At 48.3% G+C, this 22,369-nt stretch overlaps 9 protein-coding genes across 9 annotated transcripts; 5 read left to right on the top strand and 4 right to left on the bottom strand.

Annotated features, from left to right (window-relative positions):
* Window positions 1-279: 279 nt before the first annotated feature.
* BHQ10_002970 (uncharacterized protein) lies at window positions 280-1,364 on the top strand (the record flags this gene model as incomplete). Its single annotated transcript, XM_040875174.1, has 3 exons — window positions 280-512; window positions 568-1,100; window positions 1,162-1,364. 3 exons carry the CDS (start codon window positions 280-282, stop codon window positions 1,362-1,364), a joined length of 969 nt encoding a protein of 322 aa, XP_040731474.1.
* Window positions 1,365-1,461: 97 nt separating this feature from the next.
* On the bottom strand, window positions 1,462-3,194 carry BHQ10_002969 (uncharacterized protein; the record flags this gene model as incomplete). Its single annotated transcript, XM_040875172.1, has 4 exons — window positions 1,462-1,796; window positions 1,852-2,138; window positions 2,203-2,273; window positions 2,331-3,194. 4 exons carry the CDS (start codon window positions 3,192-3,194, stop codon window positions 1,462-1,464), a joined length of 1,557 nt encoding a protein of 518 aa, XP_040731473.1.
* An 867-nt stretch (window positions 3,195-4,061) lies between these two features.
* On the bottom strand, window positions 4,062-9,383 carry BHQ10_002968 (uncharacterized protein; the record flags this gene model as incomplete). Its single annotated transcript, XM_040875171.1, has 11 exons — window positions 4,062-5,014; window positions 5,070-6,542; window positions 6,599-6,679; window positions 6,727-6,768; window positions 7,498-7,668; window positions 7,713-8,121; window positions 8,168-8,635; window positions 8,690-8,819; window positions 8,892-9,079; window positions 9,142-9,278; window positions 9,338-9,383. 11 exons carry the CDS (start codon window positions 9,381-9,383, stop codon window positions 4,062-4,064), a joined length of 4,098 nt encoding a protein of 1,365 aa, XP_040731472.1.
* Window positions 9,384-10,276: 893 nt separating this feature from the next.
* BHQ10_002967 (uncharacterized protein) lies at window positions 10,277-10,988 on the top strand (the record flags this gene model as incomplete). Its single annotated transcript, XM_040875170.1, has 3 exons — window positions 10,277-10,366; window positions 10,429-10,558; window positions 10,615-10,988. The coding sequence occupies 3 exons, from the start codon at window positions 10,277-10,279 to the stop codon at window positions 10,986-10,988; spliced, it is 594 nt and encodes a 197-aa protein (XP_040731471.1).
* A 153-nt stretch (window positions 10,989-11,141) lies between these two features.
* Window positions 11,142-11,918, bottom strand: BHQ10_002966 (uncharacterized protein; the record flags this gene model as incomplete). Its single annotated transcript, XM_040875169.1, has 3 exons — window positions 11,142-11,234; window positions 11,288-11,725; window positions 11,781-11,918. 3 exons carry the CDS (start codon window positions 11,916-11,918, stop codon window positions 11,142-11,144), a joined length of 669 nt encoding a protein of 222 aa, XP_040731470.1.
* A 363-nt stretch (window positions 11,919-12,281) lies between these two features.
* BHQ10_002965 (uncharacterized protein) lies at window positions 12,282-13,746 on the top strand (the record flags this gene model as incomplete). The annotated part of the gene is made up of 5 exons (XM_040875168.1): window positions 12,282-12,875; window positions 12,926-12,971; window positions 13,021-13,394; window positions 13,446-13,554; window positions 13,607-13,746. 5 exons carry the CDS (start codon window positions 12,282-12,284, stop codon window positions 13,744-13,746), a joined length of 1,263 nt encoding a protein of 420 aa, XP_040731469.1.
* A 291-nt stretch (window positions 13,747-14,037) lies between these two features.
* On the bottom strand, window positions 14,038-16,469 carry BHQ10_002964 (uncharacterized protein; the record flags this gene model as incomplete). Its single annotated transcript, XM_040875167.1, has 11 exons — window positions 14,038-14,109; window positions 14,169-14,359; window positions 14,417-14,495; window positions 15,004-15,077; window positions 15,137-15,309; window positions 15,377-15,475; window positions 15,549-15,622; window positions 15,707-15,894; window positions 15,951-15,962; window positions 16,038-16,131; window positions 16,188-16,469. 11 exons carry the CDS (start codon window positions 16,467-16,469, stop codon window positions 14,038-14,040), a joined length of 1,338 nt encoding a protein of 445 aa, XP_040731468.1.
* A 1,688-nt stretch (window positions 16,470-18,157) lies between these two features.
* Window positions 18,158-18,454, top strand: BHQ10_002963 (uncharacterized protein; the record flags this gene model as incomplete). Its single annotated transcript, XM_040875166.1, has 1 exon — window positions 18,158-18,454. The coding sequence occupies one exon, from the start codon at window positions 18,158-18,160 to the stop codon at window positions 18,452-18,454; it is 297 nt and encodes a 98-aa protein (XP_040731467.1).
* Window positions 18,455-19,364: 910 nt separating this feature from the next.
* BHQ10_002962 (uncharacterized protein) lies at window positions 19,365-22,359 on the top strand (the record flags this gene model as incomplete). The annotated part of the gene is made up of 5 exons (XM_040875165.1): window positions 19,365-19,441; window positions 19,492-19,609; window positions 19,659-19,806; window positions 19,859-20,755; window positions 20,819-22,359. 5 exons carry the CDS (start codon window positions 19,365-19,367, stop codon window positions 22,357-22,359), a joined length of 2,781 nt encoding a protein of 926 aa, XP_040731466.1.
* Window positions 22,360-22,369: the final 10 nt, after the last annotated feature.

Raw genomic sequence — 22,369 nt, 5'->3', positions numbered from 1 at the left:
GTAGGTATTCCATGTAGGTATTCCATGTAGGTATTCCATGTAGGTATTCCATGTAGTATTCCATGTAGGTATTCCATGTAGGTATTCCATGTAGGTATTCCATGTAGGTATTCCATGTAGGTATTCCATGTAGGTACTCATGTGGGTATACCCAGGTAGGTAATTAATGTAAGCATCCAATGTAGGTATTTACCACCCATCTATAAGACCACAATCCTGATAACACTCTAATCATAAACCATTTTCAAAACATCACCTTTCACTCTCTTTGCCACCACAATGGACGTCTTCCTCGACATCTGCGATACCTTCTTCTTCGACCGACTATATGCCACCATTCTACCACAAACAGACTTTCCCAACAACGATACGCTAAACGAAATACGGCTTGAAATATACAATCGCCATGTTCAACCCTACTACCCCTTACAAGCATCTCAATGGGCAGGATCCAGCTCCTGGAAACGCGACGATCTTCCTAGGCAGGCAATATCACTGTTCTTAATAACATGGTAACCACCATCTCCCCGACGCAGTCCATCGCCACTAACCGTGTTCATTGCACAGGCTCTTCGGCGTCCTCATGTACTTCTTCGGTAGCACCCTCCTCTACCACACAATCTACAACAAATCACTCCTCAACCACCCCAAATCCTTGCCGCACCAAATCCGTCAGGAGATTGCTCAGAGCATGTTCGCAATGCCCATAATGGCAGTTCTCACTGTACCCTTCTTTCTCGCCGAAATCCACGGCTGGACGAAATTATACGATTTCCCCGACACCACCACTAMCCTTCGYCCGCCGTTAAACATACCCTGGAATCTATGGACATACCTGCAATACCCCCTCTTTATTCTGTTTACCGACACCGGGATCTACTTCATCCACCGCTTCGAACATCACCCGTCTATCTATCGGTTCATCCACAAACGGCACCACAAATGGATCGTGCCCACACCTTTTGCATCGTATGCCTTTAATCCTGTGGATGGATGGGCACAGAGTCTGCCGTATCATATCTTCCCGATACTGTTTCCATTACAGAAATGTGCTTACATGGGCTTGTTTGTGGGTGTGACAATGTGGACTGTTTTCATTCGTATGTCCTCCTGCCCTGAATATCCCCAGAACACTTGTTTTGTTGCTGACGGTGGTGGTAGATGATGCTGAGTACTTGTCCGACTCGAAAGTGATCAATGGTGCGGCGTGCCATACAATGCATCATCTTTATTTTAATTACAATTATGGCCAGTTTACGACGTTTTGGGATCGGGTGGGCGGGACGTATCAGGTGCCTCATGGACGGGCTTTTGCTCATCCCAAAGATGAGGGTGAGAAGCGGGTTGGGAAGAAGGTTGATTGATTGATACTCGTATCCTTCCGGGTTGAAGTCAAAGATACGAAGTGCTCATTTGGTTGTATAATATTCTCGTTAGTATGTACAAAAATCATTAATAATGTTACACCCTCGGCACCGCAAACTGAATAAACTCATTCAACTTTCCCAAATCATCAGTCGCAACACTATCCAGATACTGAAATCTCTTCCCATTTTTCGTCTCGTCGTCGCTGTTGGCAACGACATCAAGCGTAGTCATCAGCAACCACCATAGTTCCTCTGCATGTTTCGGGTATCCCAGATGGAGATTTTGTTCCGTCGTCGTTGGCTTTTGATGGAAATGACTTGAAACCGACTTCCAGAGTTTACTCCAATTCATGGCGGCGTGTTTGATGGTATCGATTGATAGAAAGCCCAGCAGGCCGGATCGTGCCTGAAAGGCGAGGGAGTTCATTGCTAATCATCATTGTGTATTAGAATCGATATGTATTTAACAAGAGGTGATGCATACCGTATATAAGCATGAGAAAATGCTCAACAGATAACAATCGGTCCCAAGATATGCGGTTATTCGACGACGGCATCTGGAGTAGGCTCTCCGCGACTTTTCGTAGCGTAGGAAGCGATTGCCCAGTTGTCTGAGTTGCGACAACGTCGTTGAACAAAGACACATTCTCAGCCTCGAACAGTTCCGTGCTCCATGGAAAATCACAGTCCATTTCGAAAATTGTGAGTTGGGGATGATTCTTGAAGCAGACGGTCAAGAAGCCGTCGGCAAGAAATGTCCAGCATGCAACCCTATCAGCCAAAATACTTAGTACCTCCATATCGTATCAAATACAATGGGTTTGGAAGAGACTACCTGATACAAACCTCCTCAACCGCAAGCTCCCTCCACTTCCCCTCATCACATACACCCGGCGCCTGGTGTCGCTTATACCGAAAGAGTCCCATAGACCGTATCGTCGAGACCAGACACGGATGTCTTACAATCCTGATCCGTCGTCGGATCAGCGGATCGCCCTGTGAGAACTGCAGCATTTCGAGTATAAGTGCTGCCTGAACTGTTTCAATCGCGTATCCCTGGACAGGTTGGTCGGCAAGGATCGTTGAAGTAGATAGATTCGCGACCTTGCGGAAGACGTATTCTTCGGCTACGCTAAGGAGGGATGCGGGCAGTGATAGATTGGTGCCGTTGAAGGGGATCGTGTAGACCGCACCAGCTAGGAAGATTGCAAGTAAAAGACTGTTTGAGACATTGGCGGGATCAAAGGTTGGGCAGTGCACGACGGGCATATGCCAATGCAGCGAATGGAAGAACGCCGTGATGAAGACGGTGAGATTGTCAAGCGAGAACAGCGCATCCAAGTCTGTCATGTCGAGCATGCTTTGTTCATTCCCGGCGTCAAGGCTCATGGATCTCGACGTCTCAACCAACTCGGTTGCTATATCATGTAACTGTCCTGGCAGCTTAAAGCCCAAAACAGCACTATCAGGCATAAACTCATCAAGCTGGAAATAATCATCTCCAGCCACCGAGTCACCCAAACTCAACAATCCAGGATCCACAGCATCACCAATAAAAAATTCCAGCGGACTGCTGATATTCTCAAGCGATGAAAACGAAAACGCATTTACAGGATTCCTTCTTATGGAGCMCCCCGCCGTTTCGGAGATTGCCAATCGATCATTCTTCACCGTGGGATCCGTGAAATGCAACAGGAAATAAAACGGCTCATTGTTCATCACCACCCTACATCCACTAGACGTGGCGATGGTAGTGGTAGCCACAGACCCAGCCAGCGAAGTAGCAATGGTACCCGAGCCTTCCAAAGAACACCCAACCCCCAACATCCTACACCTCACACACGGAATCGACCTCCTCTCGCACGCACTCCTCGCAACAAAACACGTCTCACAAGAAACCTTTTTCCGGCCCGCGCGCGCAGCCGGCGGGATAGGTAGATTGTGTTTTTTGGCGCATTGGATGCTGTGACGGCGGGCTACCTCTCTAACCCCCGAAAACACATTAGTATTGATTAATCCTACTTGAAAGAGAGAAGCAGGGGGAATGGAGGTTGTACGGTTTCTGGAATTCCTTTTTGCATATGGGACAGCTTGCTGAGAGGTTGTATCCGTCTGTTCATTGACATGTTAGAGTGTGTAATGTTGGATGATGAGAGGGGAGCGAAGCTTACGGGTTAGTTCATGCCGGACCAAATGGCTCCTTCGGGCGTATGATTTGTCGCATTGAGGGCATTGGAACATTTCGGCCTTTTGAGTCGATTGGTATATCTGATGTCACGAGCACGTTGAAAGGATTGGACAGATGTAGACTTGGAAGTGAGTGAGTTGTTTGGCTGAGGACGGAACGAAAAGTTCCGGTGGCAGCCTTAGGCATCGAGGGCAGATGTAGGTATTCGCAAGTAGGGATTCGCCTCTTATGCCCTAACACTCATTGAGCACATATATTGCGTTACACTACTTTTGACAGCGATTGCAACAAATCTATCGATAATCATAAAGTCCAATTATTAGTTATACAGTACATACACACATCAACCAGGCATATAGCGACTTGAAAACAATATCATCACTAACGAGCGTGTACATCCAGGTCATAACAATGACCGAGTGGGAATATTGCAGCCATAAACATCAAAGAAAATATCTTGCAAATAGAGAAAATACAAGAAAAAGATAGCCACGACTATATCAAAATCAAAGATCTTCAGAAAACTTAGAATCCCGCGCAGAGCCACTCAAACTCCTCCGCTCAGCTGGCACCAGATTCGGCGGTGGTGGCAAGGACTCCTCCGTAAAACTGTCATGCAACTCATTGCGCTCCATAGTGTTCAGTCTCGGAACTAACTGGGGACGAACAGACATCGCGGTCGTACCGACCGTCTTGCCTCCACTAGCAACAGGAGCAGAGGTAGTCGGAGATGCCAACGGCGATCCTGCGGCTGACCCCGTGTCAGAAGTTGATCGTCGCGCGATCATGTCTCGCAGACTCATGCGCAGACCCTTTTTGCGTCGGTTTCCGTCTTCGCCGGTGGGGCTGGAGGACCAGTGTCGGTTGGAGTCTTCGGTAGAACTGCTCCATTGGCGGGAGACTTCTTCGTTGAACGTATCTTCTTCGGGTCGTTGGGGTGCGAGGTCGGATACTAGATCTGTGTCCCTGACGGGATGTGAGGTCAGAGGTGCTGCGCGGTCGCTGGCTTCTGCTGTTGAGACGCCGCCGGTAGCAACGGACTCTCCTTCATGCCTGGTGGATTCTTCGGCAGGTGGTGGCTTGCTGAGTCGACGACTGAGTCTTCCTCTAAACCATGATTTGATCTTTGATTCTGACTTGGGTGACGTTGGGTTGCTTGTTTGTGGCTCAGCATCTGCGGCTTCAGTTACGACTTGCTCATGCGAAGGGCCAGGATTAGACTCTTCCGTTCTCTGGGCTGTCGACGCTGATTCTATTACTGGAGCAGTAGCATTCACAGAGCCTTGTTCAAACTGCCTAGCACCATCCGTAACAGGAGTTGCAGTCTGCTCCTTTCGTTCTTCGTTCTCTGCCGTCTTAGAAGATTTCCTATTGGTGCGAGAGAAGATCTTTCTACTACCCAGCATGGAACGTCTCCGACCAAGGGCTCCTTTTTCGTTCTCTTTTTCTTGCAAGACTTCTATGGCTAATTAGTAGATGGAATTGTATATGCAGTGAAGCAGGAATAAACGAACCATCTTGTTTCTTCTCCTCTGCCCGAACCTGCGCCTCTCTCGCCCGATCTGTCTCCAACCTCCTTTGTCTCCTTTCTTGCTCCAACTTCTCCTCAACCTCCCGGGCACGCTGTTCCTCAACCCGATTATCAATCTCATCCAGCGTAGGCTGAATACGCGATCGCGCAATGGCCTCAACCTCCGTCTGATCCATATACTTATCACCACCAACAGAAACCCGACCAAAGTTCGTCAAACGGGCCTCACTTTCTTGCTTCGCGCGTAGTTGTGCCTTTTCTTCCCATTCGCGTTGCATAGTTGGCGAGGGTTTGCCAGTGTGCGCATAAACCTTTTCGTCCATGTCGTGAATAGCGGCATGGACATTTTTGCGCGCAATTTCCATTAGATCAGCCCTGTCCTTGGACTTTTTCTCGTCAATCGCGTTCACGCGGCTCTGTAAGGAGGACATCTGGTGCCTGATTCGTTCAGAGCGTTGCCAATCAATCTCCGACACATCTCCGTCACTCGACGTCCGTCTCCTCAAACGACGAGTAAAATTCTGGCGCGACTTGGGACTTGCGGCAGTTCCATAGTACTGCTGCTTATTATACAAATCATTCCTTTGCATCTTTGCAAGTTTCTCTGCGGCAATTTTCTGAGCAGCTTCATGCAAATTCGGTGGGGTTCGCTGTTGCGTGGCGTTATACTCATCTCCAGGCACCCAGGAGAATTGAGACTGCGAGAGACGATGCGACAATCTCTTTTGTGCCGCCGCACTCGCAAAATCAGTCTCGCTGGAAGGGTCTTCCTTTTTCGCGGCTGCCGACGCATACATGTCTCTTGCCATTGACACCGCAGCAGCCCGAAGAGTATCTTTGTATCTTTGCTCCTCAAGCTCAATCTCCACAGGAGGCGTGGCTGTGTACAGTTGTACATTCGTCCGCGCAATGTGATGTATCCGAGCAGCTTCCATGCCTGGATCAAGATCACTCAAGACGTTCCGCGCAGACGCATCCTGACTGGCACGATGCGATATAGTGGCAGCCGTAAGCGCAGCAGAGACATCCGGGTGAAACATGGGCTTCGTAGGCGCGGACTCGGTCCGTCGTCGATTCGAGACTGCGCCCGTAGCTGCCGTCAAAGCACCGGGACTGAACTGCAGCGTAGTGTCTCGCTGCGGAGCACGACTCTTGTCAGACATGATGTTTTCAAACGCGGCTTTATCAAATTTGAGCTCTGGCGTAGTCGCCGCCGGAGGAGAAGCGGTAAACACTCGATCCTGCGCGGCTAACAGCGCGGCCTTGTAGACATCCGGATTGGTTTGTTTGGTGGACGCCGGTTCAGGAGCTTGGTAGCTTCGAACAAAGGCGGCCGCCTTTTCGGCGTAGGGCTGTCGTTCGGGTCGCCAGGCAGCTGTCGATTTTTGGTTTGCGTGCGCAAGGCTTGCGGCGGCGCTAGCGTTAGCGAGGGTGAGACCTGCAGGAAGTGGAGTGGCTACATATTCGTCAGTTCTCAGACAGCTGTATCGTATCTGCGGGAGTAAGACATACGTTGGTTCTGCGGTGATTGAAGGGCCTCGCTTCCGGCACGTTTTCGCGTTGGGTCTGTCGCGTACAATGCGGCCGTTGCAGCTACGTTGTCAGTATGCTGTTATAAAGTTGTGGGTAGAGAGGCATACCGTGATCAGCCAAGTGGGCAGAGCCCGTATTGGTGCTCCGTACTGCAGTCATTGTGTCTATGCAGTATCAGGCTAACAACGTCAAGCAGCCCTAAAGAAAAGATGTAGACAGATCACAAACAAAACATGCATGAACGTATACAAGATACATATAAGGACCGGCCCGACACTCAGCGGTCAACACTGAAATGTCAATCGACAAGCATGTAGTGAAGTAGTTAAGAAGAAAGTCATTTCATCATCCACGACCACCGAGAGCTCCGCTGCGTTGCGGTATGGGTGACGTAGTTGGGGCTGAGCCTGCGGACGAGAGGCGGCCTAGGCTGTGATAGGCTAGCGTCGATGCGAACTGTGAGCACACTGTTTCAGCCAATCACATCGCACACACCACTGCCAAGACACTTCTGGCTGCCTTTTTGGGAAAGATCTTTTTGAGCATGTGGAGTGCACTAGTCCCTTATTGGAGTTGGCGCCTCTGATCTTTTGGGCGGGAAACTTTAAACTGTGCCAATCACGTGCTGTGATTGGCCGATCTTCGTCGATTTTTCTGTAGAGTCTACTTTCAGATGGCTTTGGCCTACTGCGTCATGAGTGAACATGTTTCTATGAGAATCAGACTAAGCAGAATGCAATTGGTATCACTGATTCGCTATCACCATAAATGTAACGCTTTCAAAATATTATGCCGCGCAAAAAAAGACCTATTCCGCTTACCGAAAATATCTATGATCATCGTTAGTGGGATATACTAGGCAGTGTGAGAAAGCTTACACATAGGAATCGCCAGCAGACAAATGCCGACTTGAATCGTGCCAATGGCGATAAACGGAGCGCGCGAGCCGGCCTTGACCACGAGCCAGTCGTACGCAAAGAACGTGAGGATGAAACTAAAGACGTTCTTGAAGAACAGCATGCATGTAAATGCTTCGACGGCAATTTGACCTGTCCAAATCAGCAAACATCTGAATGAAAAGACGGACACGTACGGTGTGCATCTACGATATACAAGGCACTCGACACAGCGCCCATCACCATTCCCATCACGACAAATGCAATAAATMCATCGGGAATAAGCCAGCCATATCGTTTAACGTCCTCTGCAGTGATACCAAATCCATAAAGGCCAATGCCACTGAACAACAGTTGGAAAAATACGAGAATTATGCGAAATTCGGGCTCGTAGGTTCCTTTGTTGATCTTAATCATGCGCTTGTTCATCCAGTCAGATAGAAGACCGGAAAAGACTAAACCAAGGATTGATCCGATAAAGGCGCCAGTATATAGATATCCAGTTTTGACTTGGTCAAACCATAATGGAGGGCCAAGGAAGACAGCTGCCAGGACAACTCCGATAAATACCGTCCATCCGATCAGTACACCTTGAGTGAGACAGGCCTATAAAGTCAGTGGCTTGACGTGAAAGCAATTCTTGAAAACATACCCAGAGAATGCCAGGGTGGAAGAAAAGCGGAAACGGGCGAAGAAACAATTTGAGAAAGTTCTCGTCTGTCTTTCTTCCGTTGAACAGTCGAAGTGTCTGCCAATACGAGTATTGCGAGTGTGTGGTATTCGACGCGATTTCATTTCTCGGTCCTGATGGATGTGGTTTCTCTTGCACATCGTCGGAGCCATCGACCACACCAGGTGAATCGACAATACCTGTCTGAGAGCCCTCCCTATGATTATGAGAATCATCTGAAAAGTCCGTATTCAAATACTCCGCTCGACGATACGCAGTCTCCGGGACGAAAAAGAACACAAACGGCAGCGCCGCCGCGGTGAATATGGAAACAAAATAAAAAGACCACTTCCATCCCAAAGTCGCTGTCATTTTACCCACAACGGCTGGCGTGAGAAAAGCACCGCCAAAGAGGGCGACATTCGAGAAAGCCATTCGTTTTCCACGTTCCTATCACCATCAACGATCTAATCCAAGAGTTTTGAGAGAGGCAGGAGAACTTACATGCATAAAGAACAAATCACCCACACAAGCATTCACCAGAGCCTCAAACGGCGCCAGCGCAAACCCCTGAAAGACTCGCGCCGCCACCAAACTCCGCCAATTCCCAGAACTCCCTCCTGCCCAGGCAGTACTGATGATCATTAATATATTACCAATAATAAATAGATGCCTCTTTCCCCAGATCCTCGCCGTCGGCACACACAGTATACCCGCCAACCCAACACCAAGAAGATGATAACCTGTCAACAAGGCAACCTGCGTAAAGTTTTTTCTAAAGACGAGAGCAATGGTAACCGTGTTGGCGGCCATAATGGGACTCATAGTGGCGCAAATGACAGCGATGAGGGAGAGGATGGCTAAGATTAGGTCGCGGCGCCATAGCGGCCAGTTCTGTCTGACATTAGATGACATCCGGTTGCTTTATTCAAGTATAGACAGTGTAGGGAACATACTAAGGGATCATAAGGGTCATCGCTGGGTTGGGGAATGAGAAGGATAGGGACTGGACCGGAGCGGTCGTATTTCAGCCATGGTTGTTGTTGGTCTGGCTGTGTTTGAAGGTCTGCGTTCTCATTTACGTAGGACGTTCCTGTGTCGTTAGCATCAATAGTATATCAACATGTAATTATATCAAGAGAGAGAGAGTACCAGGAACATGATCCAACTTGTGGTCCTCCAAGACACCTAGACCCATGCCGACTAGACAGGTGTGTATAATGCGAGCATGAGATGGCTAGGAACAATTTCCTGTCGAGAGGGGAAGACAGGGAGAACGGTTAAATCTAACCTGGGTAAAAAGAGGCAGCTCTATGCAGCGACCCTCGGCAGGCACTGTAAAATACGGTACGTACGTTCAGACCTCGCAACTGACTTTGTACTCAGACCCTGCCACTTTGGCACACATTTGGTAGCAGGACGAGCGCTGATTGGTGGACCCCGGATTTGTGAGTAGTCGTGAGCCATTGATTGGTCAATGGGGGAAAAGCCAGCATCACGATTGCCTTTTTCGTCAAAATCTCTCATACTTGGTACGTCTGTATTACATGACTGAACAAACAAATACATACAGTCGATTCAGCTCTCCACTTGTTGGATCTGAGTCTGTACAGCTTCTAGCTCAGTGGAGATTCCAGCCCTCTCTTATCTTTTGCATTGACAGGTATAAATTCCGTTGGGCTGTCATACCGGAAGCTGGCCAAAATATCAATAATTGAGGCCGACCAAACTCAGCTAAGCCCTCGTAAACTGTACGGTAATCTACGTGGCGCGTGTAGCGGGCACAAAGTTACTGTCACAGTGATACAAACATACATGTAAATGTAGGTACAGACTTTGCACCGAGTCAAATATTGAAGCTTGAGCTCAAGCACCGCAACTAAGGTTTTGGACAAACCATGTCTGTCACCGTCGCTGTTGTCACTGTTGTCGCTGGTATAAATTACCGATAACTCCCGGTCTGATTCCGCCAGTCCATCGATTTCCTCCTGCATCTGTCTGTCTCTTGTGTTACACACCAAGGATTCTTGCACTTCTCCCCCTTTCGATCACCAAAAGTACTCTCATCTCCTCGACGTCAATCAATTCATCATGAAGCTCACGACAAGCGTCCTTTCAGGCCTCGCTCTGTGCGTTGCCAGTGTTGCCGCGCAGAACTTTGGATCTCTGCCCACCTGTGCTGTATGTCTCCATCTCCAGACACAAAACACCAAAAAGATCAACTAACCAGACAACACAAACAGCAAGGCTGCGCTACAAATGCTATTCCAGCTTCCTGCGGTCTAGACGTCACGTGCATCTGCAGTACTTCCTCGTTCATTACCTCCGTCTCCTGCTGCGTTGCTACTGCCTGTGACGCCGCCGACCAGCAGGGTAAGTCCAACATCCCCCTTCCATCTTCCTATTGTTTTAATGCTGACAATTCCTAGCAACCATCCAATTCGCACAACAGCTCTGTGCCGGCGCAGGCATCACCTCTCTCCCCAGCGCAGCTGGTTGTTCCGCCACGACAGGCGCCGCTACCTCCACTGCCGCAGGTTCTACTACTTCTAAGGCGAGCGCCGCTTCCACCGCCGTGACATCCTCAAAGACATCCGCAAAGACATCCGCAAAGACATCTGCTTCGGCCGTCGGCAGCAGCTCTGCGGTATCCGCTAACCCCAGCACTACCGGTACTGGTTCTGCTTCGTCCTCTGCTTCATCCACGAGCCATTCGGGCGCTGCTACGCCTTTGGCGAAGAGTAACGGCGTCGCTGCGGTGGGTGCGGGTGCCGCGGCGCTTTTGGCTGCTATTTTCGTGTAAACTACCTTTGAATGAGGGTGTAGTCAGGTTAGGATGTGGTCGACCGGTCGTCTCATTTGTCAATAGAAATACAGTAATAATGAAGATGCTGTAAACAAACTCCTATTATGCATAAGTAATTGTGATTGTACAAAATACATTAGCCTTGGTCGGCTAGAGCTTGAGATTCCGCTCGTTCTCGGCGGCTTGTTGCTGCGCCAGGCGAGCAGCCACCTCGCGTCGTTCCTCGCGCACATTCGACAGTGTCTACACATCATTAGCCTCAAAATTTCTTTCTCTGGGTGTGGGAATGGACGAACCCATAACCAAAACATCATCTCCACAAACGCATACGTAAACACAACCCTACTCTTAACCTGCTCCAAACCCAATTTCATTTGCGCATCATCACTATCCTCCCACGCCAAACCGCTCGATTTCCCTCCACTCGTATAGATAAACAACGAAACCGCGAAAAAGAAACAGAATCGTGCACCCGCAATGAACGTCCATATTTCATTATACAGCGTCGCGAGTTGAATGGTCAATGCATTGATGCTCTGTTTCGGTTTTTGGAGCGTAATGCGCGAAAAGCCTGTGTCTTCGGTGCGGCGTTGCTCGTGTTGGACGGTGGAGAGGATGTCGTCGATTTGCGGCAGTTTGCGCGCGATGATCAGGTCGGTCAAAGCCTCGCCACTTAGTAAGATGGCGCAGATGGCGAGCGGGTAATACGCTGTTGTCATTGCGGGGTCGAGGTCCTGTTTTTTGTCAGCTTTTAGTCTTGCGTTTGTTGGGCTGGGGTTGAGCACGCACGATTTGCATTGCTTCGCCGATTATGAAGATGATGTCTGATTCGGTGATGGCGCTGGGGGAGGCGATGAGGTAGACGGCGAGGATGAATGTGAAGAGCGCGTGCGCTTGGATGAGGGTTTTGGATGAGAGGAGGGCCATTTTGTATGAGCTGATGGCTTGTATACGATTGCTATGTTACGACTATTGAAGAATATTGTCAGTGAAGAAAAGCTATCCCGGAGCTACCGAGACCACCTACAGCTCCGCAGCGGGATTGACCCGCACTAATATTACACAGCTCGATTGGCTAGATTCTTCTGAATGTTAAACAAAGAATACATCAAATAATAAAATCTAGAACAATATGTCTTCCAGAGAACAATAGCTTGCATTTCAGCCCTGTCCAGTGGCGTAGATAATTGGCCCTCGCTAACCATTTCGTCTCCTCGCTTCGTCAACCTCCATCTTGAACATCCAAACATCTAAACATAACACTACGTGGATACAAAAAAAAAAGTAATCATGTCCTCAACAACATTCACCAAAGAACGCCACACAAAATACTTCCTCCGCTGCCTCAAAACCCAACTTCCGCACCAATACACCAGCGGTGACGGTGGGCGGATCCTGCTCAGCTTCTTCATCATCGCGGGGCTCGACTTGCTTGGATCTCTGCACACAGTCACAACCCCCGCCGAACGCCAATCCTACATCTCCTGGCTGTATCACTGCCAACACCCTTCTGGCGGCTTTCGAGGATTCACAGGAACAATATTCGGCGATCCAACAACCCACAATAATGATAATAAGGCCTGGGATCCAGCAAATGTGCCTGCAACGTTCTTGGCACTTCAGACTTTACTGATCTTAGGCGACGATTTGTCACGTGTGAAGAGAAGGGAGTGTTTAGAGTGGTTACCGCAATTACAACGTCCAGATGGCAGTTTTGGGGACTTGTTGGGTGTTGGAGGCAAGATCTCCGGAGGGGAGGATCTGAGGTTTTGTTATTGTGCGGCGGGGATTAGATATTTGCTTCGTGGGCCGAGGGGGGCGGGTGTGGAGGATGTGAGGGATATTGATGTTGGGAAGCTGGTTGCTTATGTGCAGTCTTGTCAGGTTTGTTTGCTTCTTTTTGTATTTTTGATGCATTGGCTGATGTGGATAAGTCCTATGATGGGGGACTTGGAGAGACACCTTATCGAGAGGCTCACGGTATGTATATTTGATTTGCTACAGTGGAACGATGGCTAACAGACACAAGCTGGCTTGACATACTGCGCAATGGGAGCTCTCGCCTTGTTGCATAGAACAGGCTCAATAGACCAACCGGAAATTCTCTCACCGCAAAGCGAGCGATTCCAGTCTTTGCTTGGATGGCTAGTTACGAGGCAGACAACGGACCTGGAGGAAGACGAAGAAGAAGAAGACGACGACGAGTCGGATGCTAATGATAGAGCATCGACATCACAGCCAGCACAAGAAACACCAAACGCGACAAATTTGGGTGAACAGATCGGAAAATTACCGGACTTTATGCCACTTGATCAAGCGTCCCTGAAATGGGCGGGCTTTAACGGTCGGTTGAATAAATTGGCAGACACATGTTACTGTTTCTGGGTGACTGGAACATTAGGCGTAAGCATTCTCTAAATGCCTATCACTATCAATTCTCTACTAATTGATCAGATAATGGGCAAAATACCACTCATCGATGCTCCTGGCTTGCGGCACTACCTACTTGACAAGACACAGCACATCATCGGAGGTTTCGGTAAGACCGTGGGAGAAGTCCCAGGTAAGTCACCCTGAAAAAGTTTCCTTGACTTCTGCTAATACTAATTTGGTAGATATTTATCATGCGTATCTGGGCTTAATTAGCCTGGCATTGATCAATGAGCCGGGGCTTGAGGCGGCGGATCCGGCACTATGTACGGGGCTCAGCTTGATGGAGAATTTGAAGAAGCTGCCGTGGTGGAAGGAGACATAATCTGTTTCACATAAGGATAAAAAGTGTAGAGAGTAGAAATGATACCTTTTGATGCTAGCCAAATATGAGGAAGAGCCTGGAACTAAAGGGGAGGCAGAGTAGTTGAGTGTAATAATATCCATCTTGATACAATTCCAAAGGGCTTGTCTTTCTTATCAGAGGATAACTAGGTAAGATAAAACAGCTGAGCATCCCTCTTATATCTAATAAGTCACTATCTCGGTTTTCACATGGCTCTAGCAAGACTGCATCAGCATGAAGCAGGTCGTTTACAACGTTTCTACATATATATCAGTGCGCAAAGACAAAATCCAGCCTCTTGTTGCCCTGGTCTTTGGTGGTTTTCACATATGTCACTCTTTCCTAAAGTATCTGTCAGCTTTATACTGATCTGCCATGAAGAGAACTTGGGGATACCGTACCTCTTCAGTAAGCGAAGCCCATTTCTTGGCCTTCCACTTGTTCCTGATGATATAATAGAACTTGGTCAAGATGAACAGCACGATCCCAAGAACGTTAATGACGATAAGAGCCGTATTTCCTCGGTGGTACAGTGGCGCGTCATCTGCTCGATAAATGTTTGCTGATATTACGTTGCCCAGTTGAACCATCACTAAACGGACACGTTAGTGGCTCAGTTGATCAATGGGAAAAGAATAGCAAGGCTTACTATTGTAAACGGCAGCAGAAACGGAACGTGTGCGCACAGATCCCGAGTTTTTCGAGCACCAGGCCCTAGTCATCATGCGCTGTTAGAAAACAAAGTCCGAAAGTGATATGAGTGAACGCTGGACGGAAGAAGCTTACACAAGAATAGCATGACAATATGGGTAACTGAGCAGCACTGTCAACAATGCAAACGTGCCCCATGATTCCTTCAATTCTCCGGACCAAAATCTAAGGGCGATAACGCAGGGAAGTGTCCAGATTGTTTGCAGCATGCTGATCAGTGTTCTCTCCCGGAATCTTTCACTAAGCCATGTTATTCCAAGTAAAGTGAAAATCCCAGCAACGGTTGATGGGATGGTGAGAAGGTTTGTTTGGAACTTTTGTATATATCAGCCTTTTCCTAAGAAAAACAGTGGTTAGATTCCCAGGGCAGGACTGCTTACGGTGTTGAACCCAATTTGTCGTAGAGAAAGGGTTAGATAATAGGTAACCGGCCCTTGGGGAATATAGACAATCAACCCAAGAGCATAAATCTGAGTCTTCTTAGTTCTCTAATACTCGTGTTAAGGTCAATGAAGAAGAACTGACTGGCCATATATCGTAATCAGATAGCGACTTCCACAGTCGTTTGGGAGTGATAGCCATGCGATTATGCATATCTCCTAGAAGATATTAATCTTAACCGCTCCTGGCTTCTCGTAGATCCAAATGCAGAACGTACCTTTGCTTGGATCGTCTCGCAAGACTCGATTTACAACAATACTTAGCTCTCGATCGTTGAACCATCCGTTTCGGCGGAACCAAGTCTTGGTCTGCACTGCTGAAGCAGGCATCCGAAAGAATGAGGCGACTCCGACCCCTAGGGTAATCAGCCCTTCGATAAGGAATAGATATCTGTAGAGTCAGGATTTAGTAAACAGCCCGAGTTGCTAGGCAAGCGCCGCAGGTTCGAACAATTTACCTCCAACCCGAGATACCATGGACCCCATCTAGATGAAAAATGGCAAATGCCAGTAGAGATGTCACAATCCCAGTCAGACTCAGCGTCGTCCAGAAAAAGCTACCCAAGTATTAGCGCTCGGTGTGTGGACTCAAAATTTCGACGTCTTGTAGGTTGTAAGGCATAATCGCACCTTAGACGAATCGGAAGTTCATGTCCCGTATAAAAGTATGACAGCCACAGGACAACATCCGGAATGAAACCGCCCTAGAGTACGGAATTAGTCTTCCTTCCGGCCATGATGACTGCACTTCCAGATGTCCTGAGCAGCATATTATCGTCGGCACCTACCTCAAGGACTCCGAGCAAGGCCCGAGTGGCATAGAAAGAACCCCTGCCACTCAGAGCAACTTGGCTGATCGCCACAATAGACCACAGAGTTATTTGCGTGGGAATCCATCTATCAGGGCCAATTTTCTTCGACACCAGCTGAGAAGGGAGCTCTGCTAGCAGGAACGAAATCAGGAATATCGTGTTTCCTGTATATCTTATAAGCGCGAGCCTTTTTTTTTTTCTTTGTGATCATTGTGCTCACCATAATTGTAGTCTGGGAAATTATCGTCAGCTGTCAGCCCTATCCTGGTACTTCACTCCATTAACGATTGAGCCAGGAACAACGTACCGTTCGTGGACAGCTTTAGCTCGTTCAACAGGTTGTTCGATACAGCCTGTTTTAGATTTGCTCGATCGACCTGCAGTGCAAAAAACATAGTACACTGAACCAACATTAGTCGTCTGATCATTACTTTCAACTTGACTAGCACATCCATACCGCCCACAAACAGACATGCCAATCCAATTTCCGCACCAACTTCCTTTCCTCTTCACGGGTCCATTCGAGACTTGGGTCCAGCAAATGGCGACACTCGTACTTTGCCTTCTCATATAACGTGGTATAGTGCTCGAGAGTTTTCGGGTCTGAAAAGATATTATTGGACGTATTGGCTCCATGAGAATCAATACTGCCGGTACTTGGTACAGGCACTGCTTCTGCACTCCACGTATTGAGTGCCACCTTGTTTAAACCAACTTCGGGATCAATTGGGAGCGACATTATTACGAATCTTTGCAGTCGACTAGGACAGACGATCGCAGTAATTGATTCGAGAGCGTGGTATATGAAGGCAGTACGATGCCCGTTTCTCTTTGAGCGATCTATGCCATTTAAGCAGAGAGTCAATGCGTCTTAGGTATAGATGATTGAGAACACTAAGCAAGATGAAATCCCAGGTGGCTATGGCGTGATGTCTATTGTTCGTGGCATCGCGGATGCTATAAGAGAATGGAAAGGCCAGAGCATTGATGCTGGATGGCATCATGGAATGGAATTGGCGGCAGAGCGCCAGCGATGCTCCACCGACCTGTCATCCAGCCTCAAGTCCCTCGTGCTTGTCAATTATTTGCTATTTCGCTGGCCAAGCGCGATACTCGCAGGGTTCTATCTTCAGGGACAATGGCGCCGCGCCGCATATCTAGCCGAAAAAGGAAGGTCAGATATATCGATCAATTGATACTTTCATGTCTTTATAGCGACACCAATGATAATGGAATTAGCGCATTGCGTCTTCATTCACAACATTTATGCCATCCTCACACTCTGCGTGCCACAATCATCGAGGCCGTGCGGGGGTTGTGAACGAGCACACCAAAAGTGAGCTACCTGACGTGCTCTACGATAAGGAGAGTTTTCAAGCCAATTGGCCAGTATCTCAGAGGAGGCGTAGAGACTCTGTAAACTGAATTTCTGAACATATTTCGCAATCTGTACTTATCATTTCAGGTCACATAATTATAAATCTTCAAGGTTGGAAGCACGACTAGCGCACCTGAATGATCTGTCAACAACCCGAGAAGAACATAACACATAAAATGAATTTCTATCTAGTTAGCCTCATCCCAACAGTAATCAACAATCCTAAGGTAAAGCATGAAATCCAAGTCCCTTATCTTGTCTATAGGTTGCAGGACCAGTCAAATCATGGCAATGATGTACGGTCTTCATGCAGAATGATAAGAATGCAGCAGTCTTTACAGAGCCAGGTTCCGCCTATTCTGAATGATATCTAAGCCAAACCTAATTGACTGCATATTTCCCTCTGCATCTCTATTTGTATCTCTCGGCAACTCCAGAACGCACCGCATAGAATCAGGCAGTGCCTTGAAATGTCTCTCGATCGCAAGTGATGAAGAGGGAACATTCTTCATGAATTCTGCGTTTAACAGGTTCACTCTTCTTTTAGCTGCAAGGCATTTGACGGCCTCGTTGGAAAGTGCATAGTCGTCGACTATGCTGTCATCGTACACGCCCAGAACAAATAGAAGGACAGCAATGGATACCCCCGTACGATCTCTCCCAAGCTCGCAGTGCACGAGCAGCGGCGATTGGGGCAGCTTGTCTCGAATGTGTTCGAATAAGCTGATAAAGGCAGTTGTTGAGTTTATGTAGGTATGTATATAGCTGTGCGCATGCTGCTGCGGGGTCAGATGGGGAAAGTTCGTGGAAGTACGTTGTAAGAATGTCCTTGTTGAAAGTTCAACTGCAAATAATGAGACGGCGAGTATTGATGATGGGCTGCTTGACTTGGTAGTTCGCTGCTCGCCGGCGCTTCGGACGTCAAACACCACACTGATTCCGTAGAGATCGCATAATGGATCAAGAACGACGTCGTGGTCGAGGTCGAAGTTGGCAGACCGAAAGACCATTTCTTTCTGAACGATTTGACTCACCCGGCTTACTGGAAGATGGTTGAAAGTTTTCAAGAGATTGCTTTCTTGACCGAAATGGGCCAGGAGCGCGATGCACTGGCATCCAGTCGACAGGGTCTGGAGCAGTGGACCATGGAGCTGTATGACAAGATTACAGAACTCAAAGGGGGATACTACAGCTTCTACCTCTCTGCGCTTCTTAGTCTCCTTTATCTTGGATTGGATACACCGTCCAACGTCGAATGCACCAAAGAGATACTCATCCCGTTGGGTGCACAAGAGAAGAAATGCTCATGGGTCGTGATCCAGGCATGGAAGATGAGCAGAGGGTAGACAATATTGATAAAAGTGGAGGGCTCGATGGATCCATTTTTGATATCATGTTGGGCTGTGTTCGAAGCAAATGATCAACTGATGTTCCAGCATGTCAGCTCCGGTCAATTAATCGCTTTTGCAGAACTAGTTGGGATTATTTAGAGTCTATTTTAGGACTTTAGAATGCTGTGCCCTATTTTTCCGCATAAAATTCGATTAGTTCACTGCCATGTATCTTGCGCTTCGATCATCAACACACTAGTATCTCGCATTAGTCCTAAGCACCCCATAGCCACGCATTTGACCAAATTAATATTCTTATCAGCAAGGCATATTGCTTCTTTGATGAAGCCATGCAGCTATACCCCGGAGAGGCACGTTTCCTGATTTGGCCTAGGGCGGTTCCTGAGCATTCTCGGCCTTTGCGGGAAGCATGACATGACTCTCATCTTGTTTTCCAATTTCCATCTTGTTTCTTTCCACTATTTCTACGTACATTCAACAATCCCTCGTTCTCTACTCTACGGTCACATTCCCAACCAACCGAATCACTGCTATTTGAAACTAGTCGTTTATCAATGACAATCCCGGCCTGTCTGACGTTTCGGAACATGCGACCATCAACACTCTTTTAATCTTTATCGAGCTCCTTTGTCCGCTCCACGTCTTCGATTATATACTCGACTTCAGAATCTTCGCCCCCATCACGTTATCGCCGCTCGAATTCGCATTACGCTATTAATCAATATCCGCGGAGAATTAATCAGCGCAGGCATTTGTGGTTTCTTGTAACGAACCTGATTGATCCGATCAGTCTGTCGAGGCATCTCCGAATGGCACCATTGACATTCGCCTGATCTCACCGTTGAATTGCACGCTGCAGATAAAGGGGAAATAGATGTACACAACGTCCCCCCAATAACAACACATGCAGGCAGTCAGGGCGAAAGCAGAGGTCCTGTCCCAGAAGGAAAAGCTTGTCAACTCCTACAATGAGTTACTTCAGTAAGATTGTCCGAGTCAATACGACGCCAGAGTCCTGCTGACCGATTTAGGGAGTTTTCCTCGACGGACCTCCGCAGCGTTGGCAATTACACGCTTGGAAGACTGATTGGCAAAGGCTCCTTTGGCAAGGTCTATCTCGCGACTCACAAGCTTACAAACAACTCCAAGGTAAGTCGGACGCAGCAGTGCCGGGTATAATCTGACGGAGATTTAATAGGTCGTTCTGAAATCCTCGAATAAGCAAGATTCCAATCTCGCGCGCGAAATACATCACCACCGCCAATTCCTCCACCCTCATATCGCGCGACTTTACGAGGTCATTGTAACGGAGAACTTGGTTTGGCTGGTGCTAGAATACTGTCCGGGTATGCTATACCATAAAAGGTGAAGGCTGAATAAGTGTTAATGTATACGCAGGCGATGAACTATACAACTACATCTTGGAACATGGTCCTCTGCCCGTCGACAAGGTCCGCCGGATTTTCGCACAATTAGTCGGAGCCGTCGCATACGTTCACAGCAAATCGTGCGTACACAGAGACCTGAAGCTCGAGAACATTCTACTTGATAAACATGGAAACGTCAAATTGTGCGACTTTGGATTTACTCGCGAATATGAGGGCAAGGCCAGCTATTTGCAGACTTTCTGCGGCACGATATGTTATAGCGCGCCGGAGATGCTGAAAGGAGAAAAGTATGCGGGAGAAAAAGTCGATGTATGGAGTCTAGGGATTATACTCTACGCGCTTCTGGCGGGAGAGCTTCCATATGATGAAGATGACGACCAAGAAACAAAGGCAAAAATTCTCAAGGAGGACCCCGTTTTTAGTGACAAGTTTCCGGACGACTCGCAAGCATTGATCAAGATTTTGCTATCGAAGCGGCCTCTGTTACGCCCGACGTTAGCTGAAATCTTGACGCATCCATTTCTGGCAGAACACGGAGTGGAGCAGCAGATCATTTTACAAGCACCACGACCGTCTCCATTTACGACAGCTCTAGAGAAAACGACTCTGCTACGTATGAAAAGCGCAGGTGTGAACATTGATCAGGTCATAGAACACGTTCTGGCGCAACGATGTGATGCCTTGGCCGGATGGTGGGCTTTGCTCATCGAAAAAGAGGAACGAAAAGAAAAGAAACGCGAAAAAAGGAGGAAAGAAAAGGAGGCCGATGCTCGTAGCTTGCGTCGCTTGAGTGCCGCCAGCAGTCGGTTGGAAAAGATTTCTGCTCTAGTTGAAGTTGATGAAGAGGGTACTGCGGCAGACACTCTACAGACAAGAGGAAGAAGAGATCGTCGCAGTCTACCGAATCGTAAGTACTGTCTGCGCCGTCTACTAGCCTCGTAGCTCCCTTCGTTCATTCTGACTTTACTAGCCGAGCTTTCAATACCGGAAGTCCCGAAAGTACCAGAAGCATATGCAAATATTCCAGCTTTGGATATTGCATTACCACCGCAGCCGATTGATAAAGACTCGATACGATCATTGAGTTCCACCAGACGACGTCCTGTGCCTCCACCAAAAGAGAATCGTCCTTCCCGACCTAGCATGCTCCATGTTAGTGCATCTCAGCCGGAACTAGCATCCCATTCTAGCGGTCTCTTTAGACGCCGTACAGGTCGACGCAACCAGCACTCTCTGATGAGCCAACTGGCATCGCTCAAACATTGGATAGTCGAGTCGGCAAAACGTGCCAAATCACCTCATCCCCGAACACCAAAGAGCACCAGTGCCCAGTCTTCAAAGTCGAAATCTAGTCCGGGCAAAAATTCGGACACTCAACGCAGACCAGTAGCGAAATCCACTACGAATGCGGAAGCACCGCTCATGACGCCGACGCAGATCAAGCGTTCATCGAATGCCAGCAGTCTTGCGCCTAACAGTGCGTCTTATGCTCATCATCGAAATTCATACGGGCGCGCGCCTCGCAGTCATCGGAACTCATTGTCTCCTGCTCCTCTTACTCCGCGGGGCTCCTATCGACGTTCATCTGTTGGTTTGCGCGGGCGCAAGTCAACTTCATCATCTGTCTCTTCTGTGAGGAGTATCCACCATGCCCATTCCCACTCTAAAGCTTCATCTATTTCATCGAACAGCATCGATACCATGTCTACGCCAACTGCCTCAAGAATAAGCCGCTCTCCGCATACATCTGTCAAAGTACTTCCTGCTACACCTAATGCTAGTTCTCGATTTCCCAGCAATATCCGGCTCGTACGCAACCCACCGCATGCTATACGAGACGTGAACGACCCCAATAACCATGGTATCTACTCTGTATTTAATGATGCGGTGGCTGGTCCGTCAACAGCACCTCCACAAGCACCTGGCTTTATATTTGCTCGACGGAAGAGAACGCCATTCAGAGGGCCAATGCTCCATACTAATACATTGATGTTTACGAACGGACCGGGAACACCTAATCTATCGCCTCCACTTCAACGAGAAGCTGCATCAAGCGAAACCGTCAAGCCACACACGCGCAAAAGCCAGATTATAGAAGAGGAAGACGATGATATAGGAGAGGATATTGAGGAGGTTGACACATTCAGCGATCCTGGCGTCACAGATACCAGCTTCACGGCTGAGGCTGTGATTGAGCTTGAAGAGGACGGCGATGAAACAATAGTCTTTGCGCCGGTTGAGACGGAAACACTGAAGGGGAGTCCTCAGGAAGCAGCTCTTGAGCCGGCGATTGAGCCTTCGTCTTCTATCCCACCGCGGACATCATCGCTGAATGATCCTGACGTTCTTCAAAATCCGATAGACGAGGTCATTGAAGAGCAGCCCGATCTGGAGGCCGAAACAGCAGCAGCGCCAGCGCCAGAGACCACTGAAGCGGTCGAGACGATTATACCTGAAGAAGCAGCACCAACCGACGGAACATCAAACCAAAAGACTCCTACCACAACCTAATTCCCTTATC

Source organism: Talaromyces amestolkiae (genome assembly GCF_001896365.1).
Source record: "Talaromyces amestolkiae strain CIB chromosome Unknown scaffold4.1, whole genome shotgun sequence".
Taxonomy (NCBI): Eukaryota; Fungi; Ascomycota; class Eurotiomycetes; order Eurotiales; family Trichocomaceae; genus Talaromyces; species Talaromyces amestolkiae.
This window is presented reverse-complemented; position numbering and strand designations above follow the sequence as displayed.